Source organism: Haemaphysalis longicornis, unplaced genomic scaffold (genome assembly GCF_048455015.1).
Source record: "Haemaphysalis longicornis isolate Haplotype H1 unplaced genomic scaffold, Haemaphysalis longicornis Haplotype H1 scaffold_4, whole genome shotgun sequence".
Taxonomy (NCBI): Eukaryota; Metazoa; Arthropoda; class Arachnida; order Ixodida; family Ixodidae; genus Haemaphysalis; species Haemaphysalis longicornis.
The window spans coordinates 17123359-17136354 of record NW_027526361.1 but is presented as its reverse complement, the minus strand read 5'-3'; the positions used below and the strand labels follow the sequence as shown (position 1 = coordinate 17136354).

At 44.4% G+C, this 12996-nt stretch overlaps 1 protein-coding gene across 1 annotated transcript in view; it reads right to left on the bottom strand.

Annotated features, from left to right (window-relative positions):
* Nucleotides 1–7413: 7413 nt before the first annotated feature.
* Nucleotides 7414–12996, bottom strand: part of LOC144178322 (uncharacterized) — an 82357-nt gene continuing 76774 nt past the window's right edge. Inside the window, exon 11 of the mRNA XM_077706076.1 lies at nucleotides 7414–9462. Coding sequence (XP_077562202.1) covers nucleotides 9364–9462 — 99 coding nt within the window. The 3' untranslated portion in view covers nucleotides 7414–9363. The remainder of the gene's footprint in view (nucleotides 9463–12996) is intronic.

Here is a 12996-nt window from a genome sequence, read left to right as displayed (position 1 = left end):
CGTGACGTGAGATTGAAGTGTGAAAAGCAAAAAGGGTGATTGAAGTTTTCTCCTATGCATGCCCAGTGGTCATAAATTGGGGCCATGTTTCAAACTCGTTGATTTTGGAACTGACAAGGCTGAAGGCATGGACGATTGAGGATCTATCGCAACACCTTCACTCTGTGCTGTAAAAGCCAACTGACACGAAGGGCTACTTGGTATGTTTCACCATGGCCTGCTGGCTTTCTTCGTCACTGGCAATTTTGTGATACATTTCTTGATCACAATTTTCTTTTGCATCGTGACCCTGAAGCACTTTTTTATTAATTGTGAATATGATAGCATTAATTTCCAACTCCAGGCGGCAACCCTAGACGGGATGGTCGCCATCAGTGAGACCAAGAAAGCTTTACTTCCAAATCTAAACTGCTTCGACCATGCCGGAATGGCACGAGGAACCCATGGGTTCAATTCCGATCACAGGAAGCGTTTTTTTCTTGAGGCGCTTGATGTGCCTTCACTCATCATCATCATCGTTTTGTAGAACCTGTTGTGTAAAGTAGGCTTTCCTGCAGTGTGTCTTCGTAATGGGACGGTCACCGTCAGTGAGGCATAGAAAGCTTCGCTTCAATAATTAAGGCAAACCCTAGCCCTCCAGCTTCATAGCCCTATTAGCGTAGGTGCATTATGCTTCAAAATTACAAAATTAGTTTTCATTTTTACTCCTCTGCAGTGCATCTTTACTGGTAAGTGCGGGGGGAGTAGAGGAGTGTACAAAGTTATTCATATTGGCCCATAAGTCCACTGACAGGTGGGATACTATCCCTTTTGGGCTGTGCAGCCACCAGGGAAAAAATGGCCGTTAGTGACAACACTTTCTTCAAGGTCAATTCAAAGCGTAGAATGGTAAGCAAGAACTACTGGGGGTCTGGAAACACTCGACACCGAACCAAGGAGGGTCGCAGTATACTTTATATGCGTTGGTTTGGGGAAAGCCCCGGGGCTGTAAACTGGGCATGGGTGGAAGGGATTCGATGCTTGAAAGAGGGAATCGCAGCCAGAACAAAGCCATTGACGACCCCTGCTCGAAACCGGACAAGCCACCAGTGAGGTGCCCCGGGCTCTTTGGAAGCTGCGTCTTCTTCTATTTTTGAGGCTCGAAAGCATTGCATACGCTTTATCTGCTGTACCTTGTGACAGAAGTGTTTTCAGTCCACAACAAGGTTTCCCAAGCCGTGCTGGTAGCATTGTCATCATTTGAATAAGTAAATTCCGCAGAACACAAAAAATTAAAATGGTCAGCTAGCTGTGGGGACATTTACCCGTTTTGTGTGTCCTCTTTGTGGGTGGGAATGGAGAATCCCAAACAGACAGCGAGTATAATAGAAACTGACCAAAAGAAACTACCATGATTTTCTTATTCGGAGAGACGTTGCTGTAATTCATATTAATAATGCACAACCATGAAACAAGGTTAAAGAAGGATTCTGCAATGAGATTGTGGCAATAAGATTCTGCAATAAGATTGTATTGCGACTACGTTTCTTGTTTTTAGTTGAGCACTTCTTTTTTTGTAATTTCTTTATCATATTCTAAATGAGTATACTCGATGTAATAGTAAAAGGCATTACATTGGTAAGCCAGCCCTTACACCAGAATCTAATGAATGGCTCCCATTTTTAAATTTGCTTAGCCCTTTATGAATGCTGGTTTTTGCCTTTCAAGTGAATGCAAAGCGAATAGATTTGTTGGAATGGTTTTGAACTGGAGCAAATATATAAAAAGAGTTCACTAAAGTTTTACTGTGGCACAGGAGTAATACACAAGCAAAAGTAACATAAACTTGTTGCATTTAACCTTATTAAAGGTGAAATCCTGCTCATGATTTGGAGATGCTGGCTACAAGTAGAAACAAGTATCTAAGAATGAACGTAACCACCGTATAGGTTGTATTCACTGGCGAGGCACGCATGCAGGCAACCATGTGAATGCGCCGTCACTGGTTACATCGAGCTCCGCGGGATGGCAGTACTTGTCCGTGTCAAGCACATGATGTGATGTGTGTTGGATGTTCCAAACTTAACCCCACCGAACGCAAAGTAATGCCTCGAGTCCAATGAAAAAAAAAAAGTGCAATTAATAACATCTCTGTTGACACCACCGTTGAGAATGGGGTTGAAACGAAGCAGACGACACACGCCAGTGTTTTTTTTTTTTTTCGGTGACGTGCGGGCGCAGTGGCACAAGCCGCGTCATGTCCGTGGCCGTTTCCAGTGTTTCCAAGTGAAGCAATTGACAGCTAAACTTTTCAGTGAATACCATCTATACGTATTCTGATGATACTTGAAAACTCAATTAAGAAACAAAAAGAAAGAAGTTAGGGTTGGCAAAATTTCACCTGAATTTAGAGCAAGTCAACTCTGTGTATGTGGCACAGCAAAGTACGAAAAATGACTTATAAGACCTCACAACCGATCTCGTGCTAGTTCTAGAGCTCTTGTAGCACCCAAAGCCACGCTGTGGACATGGAAAGGCTCAAGCGGAGCCTACAGGCAATGCGACGTGGCGACACTGGGCCCGAATGAAGGCAGATTCGACTTGTGCGAGGAATCGGTTTCTGTGCGACTGCAGAGATTAAGCCTCTACACTACAGGCTGTGTGAATTGCGGCGCGTGGGCTCAGTAGTAATGTATGCCTCAGTTCCTCGTGCATTTGCCTTTCGATAGTACGGTAATTACATCAGGCATTGATTCCGCAAGGTCCTGAGCCCAATTCTTCTAAGGCCCAAAGTGACACAAAGGGACACGATGCAGGTCCAAAGCAACATTTAGGTGACACTGCGTAGCTCCAAAGAACTTTAAAGTGACCCAATTCCATTCCAGTGCAACTAAAAACAGGCTCCAAAGCTATAGCTTTGTACCTCGATCCTTATGCGATTATGTGGGGGGACATTGAATTTTGTATGAATGGCATAAGTAGCTTAATGACAAAATAAATTTCCATTTCTTTGTTAGTACAGAACACCAATTAAAGGGACACTGAAGGCAAAATACAAGTTGTTTTAGATTGATAGAGATAGATTAGCTCACCGAGAACACGAATATACCACTCTCACGCGTGGCTTTTTTAAAATAAGGTAGAAAATAGCAAAATATGAAGACGGGTGTCGCCGCCAGTGGCTATATCCCATGCAACTTACACTGGAAAAGGTTAAAATCGCGTGAAAAATATTTTCACGATGCGCCTTCACAAGTTTATGAAAACTTTACCGAAGTTTTTGTAATGTCATGTTTTAACACCAAAGAAAAAAAAGAAAGCCAGACACGACATGATGGGAGCTTAGCCGATAGATCATGCAGCGATCCCGAACACCAACAAGCTCATTCTGGTTTCAGTGCAATACCTGGTGTAGTTGTGCGACCCTGGTACACTAAAGTGTGCATATAGCCACTTTTATTATGGCTGTGTGCTTTCGCTGCATTAAAAAAAGAGAGAGAAAACAGGGGAACGCTTATTTTGACTAAAGCAGTATTTTCAAGTGTGCGCAACGTCTGGCATATGCAATGTCGTCCTTGGCTGCCGCTGAATGGCACTACTCGTCCATGCCAGCAGCAATACCGCTATGTGAGGTGGCATGCAAGGGCCGCGCACCAGCGGTTGGATTGGCGCCAACATTCACGCGGCGTAAACAGGACAGTAGGCTTTGCCGCTTTTCTTCAATAAAGCGTCAAAACTGGTCATGGTTCCCATGAAGAAACATTTTGCTTAGTGGTCCAAGGCAGCAAAGGACGAGGGAGTCAGTAAAGCACGACTGATACTGCTTGATATGCGGTAGCGTTGTATTCGGTTGCTTGTATTCCGTGATACAAAGAGACTGCAGTCGCTGTTTGCGTCACGTTTGATTAGCAATTTTTCAGCAATTAATGCCACTTTCGGCACTGAATCAACGCTAAAATGGCTATGGGAAGGTCAGACTTTCGTTTGAAACTGACTTGCCGGTTGCCTTCAGTGTCCCCTTAAAGGAGCCATGAAGAGAAAATGCAAGTTGGTTTTATTCGAAAGATTTCTTGTTTTATAGTGCCCCCAGCGCTTGTCCGGATACAAACGGTGCTTTATTCACTGAGAAATTAAACAATTTAGGTTAAAATTTTGATTTTCCCGCTCAATCGTGCGTTTTCGTGGTCCCAAGTGACATCACTGGAACCGACCGCTCTGCAGCCTAGAGTACCTTCATTCACGCATCCGCCGTACAGGGTAGAGACACGTATACGCTAGTATATTATCTCTATGTATACGCTGGCGCCGCCATTTTCGGTTGCTCGCTCGCCGCCGAAGCAAGTCACTGTGTCAAAACCGCGCTAAAATTATCGCCGCAATGCGGTTTACTGAAGAAGTTTGAATCATATTGTCTGTTTCGCGTTGCTAGGTCTCGTGGGAAACGAAAAGAATAACGCGTTCAGCCCGTTTGCCCAATTGCGGCGGCACGGGACCGTTCAAAGGTTGTCTCCACCCTGTACAGCGGTGTTGGTTTGTTCCCGCGTTTCTTTACGTTCCGTAACCTAGATGGCGCCACCATACCGTGGCAAGCGTTTGGTTTGTTTTTGCCCGCATTTAAACCTGGCTTGTTTTTGTTCTGGGAGAAAATATTCGTTCCCTGAAACAGTGCTCGCTCGACAAATGGGGTCACGTAAGACACCGTTGCTTGCATCAATCGGCCAGTGTCGTCTGAGACAACCCCAAGCCCCGTAGTGCTGTGCAGCTAAACCAGCATGCTGTGCGCAGTACGAACAGCAGAACGCATCAGTACTTCTATGTTTACATGTGCTTTCGTAACTTCCACTGTTTGTCCCATCATTCTTATTGCTTTGTAAAGAATGTGCCCTAAATTTAAGCGCAAATCGCTCGTTCGTCTAGTTTGTAAGTTCTACCTAATTTGCGTCTGCTTCTGCCAGCCTCCGCCAATCGCAGAGCTTAGCTCATGTGACGACATAGGTTCTGTTGCGGGAAATGAGCTGGTGGGTCGCATGACCATTCCCGTTTTTCCTAATTATGTAGCTTATTTGAGCGAAGTTTACGTTAAAAGTGGTGTCAGTATGATTCTAACGAGACAATCTTTTGAATGAACCAAACTTGTGTTTTCTCTTCATGGCTCCTTTAAGTGTAATTTTGCAATAAAGAAGAAAAAAAAAAACGAAACCATCCCTACCTAGTTTAGGGTTGCCACCTGCCCACTTTTAGACCCGCCGAACCGGCTTTTTAGACACGGGTCAGTTGCCAGTCTTTACCTAAAACGGGCCGCCATTGGCTGTTTTTTTTTTTTTTTGCCATCGTGCTGCGATTATTTCTTTTTTGGCATTTTATAACCATCAATTCAGCAACTGCAACAACGATATGTGTCGACAAGCTCTGCAAGGACACGCGTGAGCAAAGAGAATACCATCTTCCTCCAGGGAGAATACACGGGCGAGCGCGCTCCTAGTCCTAGCTATGGAGAGGAACCTAAGGGAGGAACAACACAACGAAATCAACGAAATGCCGCCGCTGCGGTCAGCAAGTGCGGTTACTTTTCAGTGTAGCATATTCGAAGCAATAACCAAAATCTCAATAATTTTCAGTACAAAAGTTATGTTCATTTCTCTCTAGGAAAATGCTAGAATAAATGGCATTGCATGTAAAAAAACATGCCATCTTTATTTAACATTCTATATACATCCTCTCCCCCCTCCCCCAATGGGCCAGCTTTTTTTTTTTTTTTTTCGGGGGGGTAGGTGCACAACCCTACCCTAGTTTCGAAAAAAGTGCACAAAAGGGATGTGAGAGCAAGTCATTCGACCAAGCGGAAAAATAATCTGTACAGAATTACAGCAATCTGTTGTGGTAACTCAAGCTTGGCAACGGCTGTGGTGCACCTCTGCTGGATGCTTATTTGAACCTTTTGGGGGCTTTAGGGAGACCTGTCACTTTGCCTTGTGTAGGTTGCTCATAGAGCCAACCTGTGGTGCCCATGCGTTTCCTTACAGTGTCCTTCCTCACATTGCTCGACAGTGCTCTGTACTGAATCCTTTCAAGCCTGTGTTGACTGTTGCAAATTCTAAAAAACCTTTACAACCTCCCAGCACGCTGGCTAGTCGGTACGCTTATGGGGGCATGCTCATGAAAAGAGTAACCGCTCGTGTTGGCGGCTGTAGCTGGGAAAATTATACCTGCACAGACTTGAACTTGTGCAGTTTTGCGGAAGCTGCAGACTGTAAAGCTCTGGTGACAAACTGCTAGCCTTTCTTAGCAGAGCCTTTAAAGAATGGCGGTAATGATCCAAGTGAACAACCATAGAATGCTCACTGTATAGAGGGAGCTCCGCTGGTGAGCTACCAAAAACATGGAACTTTTCTATACAGCATTGAGAGAGAGAGAAAGATATTTAAAGGGGCCATGCAGACAAAATACAAGTTTGTTTTATTCAAAAGATTTCGTGTTTTATAGTGTCCCCAGTGCGTGTACAGAAGCAAACGATGCTTTATTCACTGAGAAATTAATGTATTTAAGTTAAAATTTTGATTCTCCCGCCAAATGGCGTGTTTTTGCGACGTCTGCAATGATCACAAGAACCGCTCTGCAGCCTATTGCGGAGCCTCGTTTACCATTAGTGAACCTAGATGGCGCCGCTATACCGCAAAGGGCCATTTTCTGCCTTTGCTTTGTTTGTGACTGTCATTTGTGAAACAATGCATTTTCTCGACAAATATGGTCACGTAGGACACCGTTGCTTACGCCAATCGGCCAGTGTCGACTGAGACAACCCCAAAGCGCCGGAGTGCTGTACAGCTAAAACAAGCATATAATAGTGAGCGCAGTACCAACAGCAGTACGCATGGGTACTTCTATGTTTACGTGTACTTTCGTAACTTCTACTGTTTACCCCACCATTATTACTGCTATAAAAAGAATGTGACCTTAATTTAATTAAGTGCAAATAGCTCGTTGGCAAGCTTGTAAGCCCTGCCTAATTTTCATTTGCGTTTGGCGGCCTCAGCCAATAGCAGAGCTGCCACATATCACATCATAGGCTCTGTTGTGGAAAATGAGCTGGTGCGTCGCATGGTCATTCCCTTTTTTCCTAATTATATAGCTTATTTGAGCAAAGTTTATGTTACAAGTGGTGTCAATATGATTCTAACGAGGCAATCTTTCGAATGAACCAAACTTGTGTTTTGTCTGCATGGTCCCTTTAACGGGTAGGCCAGGTCAGACAGGCTAGCCGCCCGACTTGCTGCACCAGATGGGGGTGATTGGTAGGCTGATGGTAGGCATTGGGAAGCAAGTGAAGAAACCTAAGCATTTCGGAGCAAGGTTTGAAGTGACTCCGACTGATAAGTGCATGCAGAGCAAGTTACCTACAGTTGTCACTTATACAAGTAGGACACTGACAAAATCTTCACAAAATTACTTTTATTGTCTAATGGGTGGTGGATGGCTTGTATTAAACAAATGAAATTAGAACCATGTAGTGACAAAGGTAAAATCAATAAAAGGGTAAGTGAGACTTACTGGCTAACATCTCTTTCACTGGTGCTCACATAGGACCATTCAACAATGTTACCGACTGCACTGGGCCACGTCATTCCCCCTATCCAAGAATCTCTCCACAGATACACACACACACAAGTATGGCGATGCTTTGGTGAACTACGACATCCTCAAGACCTACCTTTTGCAGGCCTAGGTTTCCCATATCTGTGAGCACATTTGCACCTTTGTACATTCTTGAACCAAGCTGTAAAATCCAGAAAGCGGGCCATTTCGTTGTATTATGCAATACTTGGGAGTTGTGTTACAGCGTGCTTCTGGGTAAATTGTGTCAGAAATCAAAGTTGCTCTTGCTTTCTTTCACTGAAGAACAAGTCACACAGACATAGTTCTATTTTATTATGTCCCTAACAGTGAATTTCTAGAAATGTGCTGTTCAGACATGCTGGTTGTGTATGAGCCATAGCAGCTGCTCTCAGTATCTGTCCTGGATTTGACAAAAAATTGGTGAATATTGCCATTTCTGCTGCTCAGGCAACACAGTATGTAACCGATGTAATTAGGCTACTGAACACCAGCACATATTCAATGATCGCAAGCTCCTGATCAACGAAGCTTTGGGTTTTGAGGGCATCACGAAAGCAGGGTTTCACACAGCTAGCACTGTTTTTCCCTTTTTTGTTTGTAGTGCATTTAATGCTTGGTTTTAGAACCAGAATCCTTATTAAAGCCAAATCTTTCATCACTGTCAACCAGCACATTATTTTTTCTGGACATTGTGGGGCAGTTACTGTTTGCAAGGATTTATGTGAATATCGGTAACTGAGTTGTTAGCTCTCAACAGACACAGATGAGCGCCAAATGAAGTTGTATACTCGTAGAATTATTAGCTTTCATTGTGAGGTGCTGTTAGCCAGCAAGGGGCTTTCATTCATGGGAAACATTGATGAGGGAAAAAATTACGTCAACTCACGGGTGGCTTGTCAGTGGTTTTGATCGTTGCAAATCATCAGTTGCACCTAAAAATTATGCATTCATTTCACAAACTCATGTGGAGTATGTGACAATGAACGCAAGAAATGTTCACCGGTCTCTCATTCTAGAACTTTGGTGACATGGCTTATCTTGCCTTGGAAGGACATTTTTCGTTGTTCCCAGAGAGCGCAGCCCCGGCGTGGAAGTTTTAACATTACGCCTTCATCGCTGCAGTCTGTGTTAGCCAACAATAGTGAAAGCGTCAAGTCACAAAGTAGGAGCTGGCATAGGAGTTAAAAACTTGCATGCTCCCATGAATCTCGTGATACAATTTCCCACGAAGAATGTACACGCATACATTCACAATCACTCATTTCGACCAGTATGAGCACGACACTTGCAGCGGGCATCAGCCAGTCTTAGAACTGTTGTACTCAACCCTTAGGTGCACAGTCCCTATGGGTGTGCTTCGAGAAACTGACTTCAAAGTCAACTCCAACTCCCGTTGAAATAGCCAGGACTTCAAGCTGCTTCACGCTCATCCCTGTCAAGACCAGAAGTGTCATTCTGCCGCTCTACACCGTAAAAACTTCGCGGCGACGTTCGTCAATCATAAATACTTTGCAGTGCCGTAAGGTCGGTAGTGATGGCACTGCGCTGCGTTGCCAGCGGCACTTTTGCTCCAAAGGACTGTCCGCTGGAGTTGCCGCTCTACCAATTAGAAGGCAGGACGCGCGGAAACGAATTCACTGGCGTTCACGAGTGTGTCCGTGGCATGCAGTACTGCGGCACTTGCAAACGTCTGTCACGTCACGGATGGATGCCAGTGCACGTTCCTGTAGAGTCTGTTGCACGTGGACACACAGAGGTGCACTTTCCAGCTCAGGAATACATGGTGTGAAGGGTTGCCGTCTTGTAGTATGGCATCACTTGTGCGTACGGCTCCCGCTTCTGGGACTCATACTCGTAGGGATTGTGACTCTGCGAAGAGGAAAACAAGAAAACGAAACGCAAAGAGTGTCTTAAAGGTGTAGAGTGTATCGCAAACATGCACAAGTAGCAGCTTAATCAGTACACTGGAGGTATATGGCTAGTTCTAAGAAAGACCTGTTCTGCGTCCAAATTGAGTGACACTCATGCTTTCCTTGATGGTGTCACACATTTACAGAGCAAAGGAAATGCTAAAATGGGAATATTGACGTGGACTTGTCTACATTCCAGACATTGGTTCACGAAGGTAAACCAATGGCAAATAATGGCGCATTTTGTCACATTGACATTGGTGAAAGTGTCCCAGAACCGACGTTCTTCGATGCCGTGGTAGCATGGTGAACGAGTGGCTTGAAAGGAGTTGCCTTTATTTCAAAGATGCAGAGCCAAGAGCAAAAACTTAACTTGTTCATTGCATGGCGAGAAATGAACAGCGATGATACAGGAACAGCACCTGGCATGCTTACAGCATGACCGTCAAACGGGCAGAGCAACGCTCTCAGTCAAGCCAGTGATGCGAACTGCTGGGTGCTCGTCGAAAGCCCCTTTGTATGACCAGGAGTCACAATGGTCCACAGCCTTCCGGCACCAAAAAGCACAAATATTCGAAACATTTTCTGAAGGTCCCGGGATGAAGCCAGCGTACGCTGTGCTTGAGAGATGGGGGGAAAGCAGGGGCCCAACAGGTACCAGAATCAAATGCACACAAACAAAAGCACTCTTGCAGAGCCCGAGGGGTGATGTGTCAGTCAGTTGCTCCTCGAGAGGGTTCTGGCCGCGCTGTATTCTAAAAGTTCCGTGATCGCTGCAAGTGTCCTCCTCCTCCAAGCATCAATGCTATGTGGGAAAGAATCTAGGCTTTCTGTGCACTTTTAAAGGCCAACTGCACTCAAATTTTTCTTTGACCAAATAAGTTGTCTATGCTCTCAAAATCACCATGGTGAAATCCTTAGCTTCGTAATCGCAGAGAGCGCTAGGTACCGCCGTTCAAAGTACCTCCGAGCAGACGACGTTTGCACCTGGCGGAGAGTCGCCGAAACAAGTTCGGAGCGGCCTGTGACGGAGGTTGGGAACCTGTCCCGTGAACATGCCCTTGAAGCTCGCGCTTCTCCGGCGCCTTGCAGGGCGCTCCGCCAGGCGCAGGGATGCGCTCACCCGGGGTTTCTCTGCTACACCAGCGTGCTGTACCGCCGTCGCCATCACATGTTTAAACTAATCGCATAGGCTGTAATATCCGCCATTTTTTTTAATGTAAAAAAAAAAGAAAGATGAGAAGCCTACAAACTATTCACGCGCTTGCGAACGTCTTGGAGTTAGCAAAACTCTTTTTACTTGAAAATAATATTTTTACTCGAAGATAAAAATAGCGCGAAACAAGCACTTGCCTTACATTTGTCATTCCTAGGCATTTAAATGCATAGGAATGACATAGCAATTCTGTGGTAATTACCACAGAAAAAAATATATATTTTATAAATTCTTGGCCACTTGCATCACGCGTCCAATATTGGCCATATTTGGGCTGGCCCAACGCCACCTCCATCCTTTAGACCTTTTCAAAAGTTGGACGACATAAATAGAGTTGTTGTACACGCGGCTATAAACGCTTGTGTGACTTTTGCCTCACTCGCTAAGTGAACCAAAATCAGCCTTTCTCTAAGTAACAAATACATCAGCACAAATATCGGCCGTCGTCTTCGCGAAGTGCGAAAACTAACGAAACTTCTCCTCGCCTAAATAATAGACTAGATTTTTAAAAGTTAAATTCTCAAGTGAAGTATTTACTTTGAGCGTTAGATTTAGTTTATTTGAAAGTAAAATGTTTTCAACAGCCCCTGTCTCTGGTTAAACTAGAAAACAGCGGTAGATAGGAAACGTTTTCGTGCTTTAGTGCATCATTTAGCTGTGGAAGCTGGCTTATCGTTTTAGATCCGTTTTATAATTCGATTCCCTATGGGCAGCAAGGTGAAAAATACTGGGTTGATATTCACGAAGCTGTTTGCACGTAATGTATGGTAAAAATAGTGATCGATCGCCGCCCGCGTGCAGTTTGTTCCCTTCAAACAGAGCGACGTGGTAGCCGAAGCGTCGGCTATAACAAAAGCTCTTTTTCGAAATCGTATGGGAAAGTAGAGTTGTTAATGAGGGTCCGCTTTTTTACTTGCAATGCGAAAAATTGCTACTCCGGCAGTTATTATTATGGAAAAAAATTACAGTCCGGTGGTGTACTTCATCTCGAGTGATAGCAACGGGATGCCGGAATTGCGCCTAGCTCTATTATTATGGGCAAACGTTAGTGAAAGTTCTTCTGTGGAAATAACAGAGCGAAACGCGGCACTACCATGCGCATTTCAAGGCGGCTCTGAGCGGCCGCCGCTCTGGCACGGCCGCTTCCGTTCCATCACGTACGTCACGTCCGGCCGCCGCTATGGCCGCCTTTTCTATTCAGTTTCGGTTCCGAAAACGCCAATGTCGCGAGCCGTTTGTGTCGCGCACGTTGATGTTTCAAGCGCAGCATTTTGCATTTCGCACCCTTTTCATATGTACTATTAGGTGACATTATTCTTACGTTGTCGAAAATTTGAATGCAGTTGGCCTTTAAAGACCGTGTACCACGTCAACACGTGCACACACAGTCGATTCGCAAAAGTTTCAAATACATTTGTGAGGTCAATGCTATAATGCATTCACGTCCTTACTTCACCTCTGCAAAATCAGACGCCAGAATTTGTATGTTCAGGTTTGCAGTGTTATTGCACTCGTGTTTGACTTCTTGCTGGCTGTGCCCAGTGAATTATCAAGAAGAAATGTTTAGCCATCGTTTGGACTATTACGAAATTTTGCCCGTAGCTCTATGGACGCCCATTCGACGTAGTGACGGACCACCACGCCCTTTGTTAGCTCTCTTCGCTAAAGGATATCTCTGGACGATTATGACCATAAACAATGCTTTTGCAGAATGGAGATTTTTCCATTGGACAGCAATGCTAAAAACTTCATAGAACTTGGTATGTTTCTTGTCTGTTTTTCCTAAGCTGCCACGTCGCTGCTGGCTTTTCTGCGCCTTCAAGCTCCATTTTAAGAATGGAGAGCAGTGTTTAGAAGTCACAGAGACAAGCAATCAGTGAACCACTCATGCTCTGTTGTCTGCTTGCATTGCCGCATCTAATTTCGAACTGCTGCTAAAATAATTATGTCCAGGCAATCACTTCACTTAACCATATAATTACTTCGGCATATTTTGCCTTTTGCAATTTTTCAGGGTTTGTACTTACTTTTGTGAAAACAACAATGCCACTTGTTTTTTTTCATATTCTGTATGGCAGACACCTGCAAAAACCTTTAAAACTTAGCTTTATTTTGTTTATTTTTAGTAATTAAAAATCAGAATTTGTAAAAACATTTGTTTCTGAATGCTGATTCAGGACTGAATGTGACACGCTAAAAGTTCTAAATCTATTTTTCAATGGCTTTGTACCATAATTAAGTGCTCAAGCACACAGTCTCACTGATTGATTGATTGTA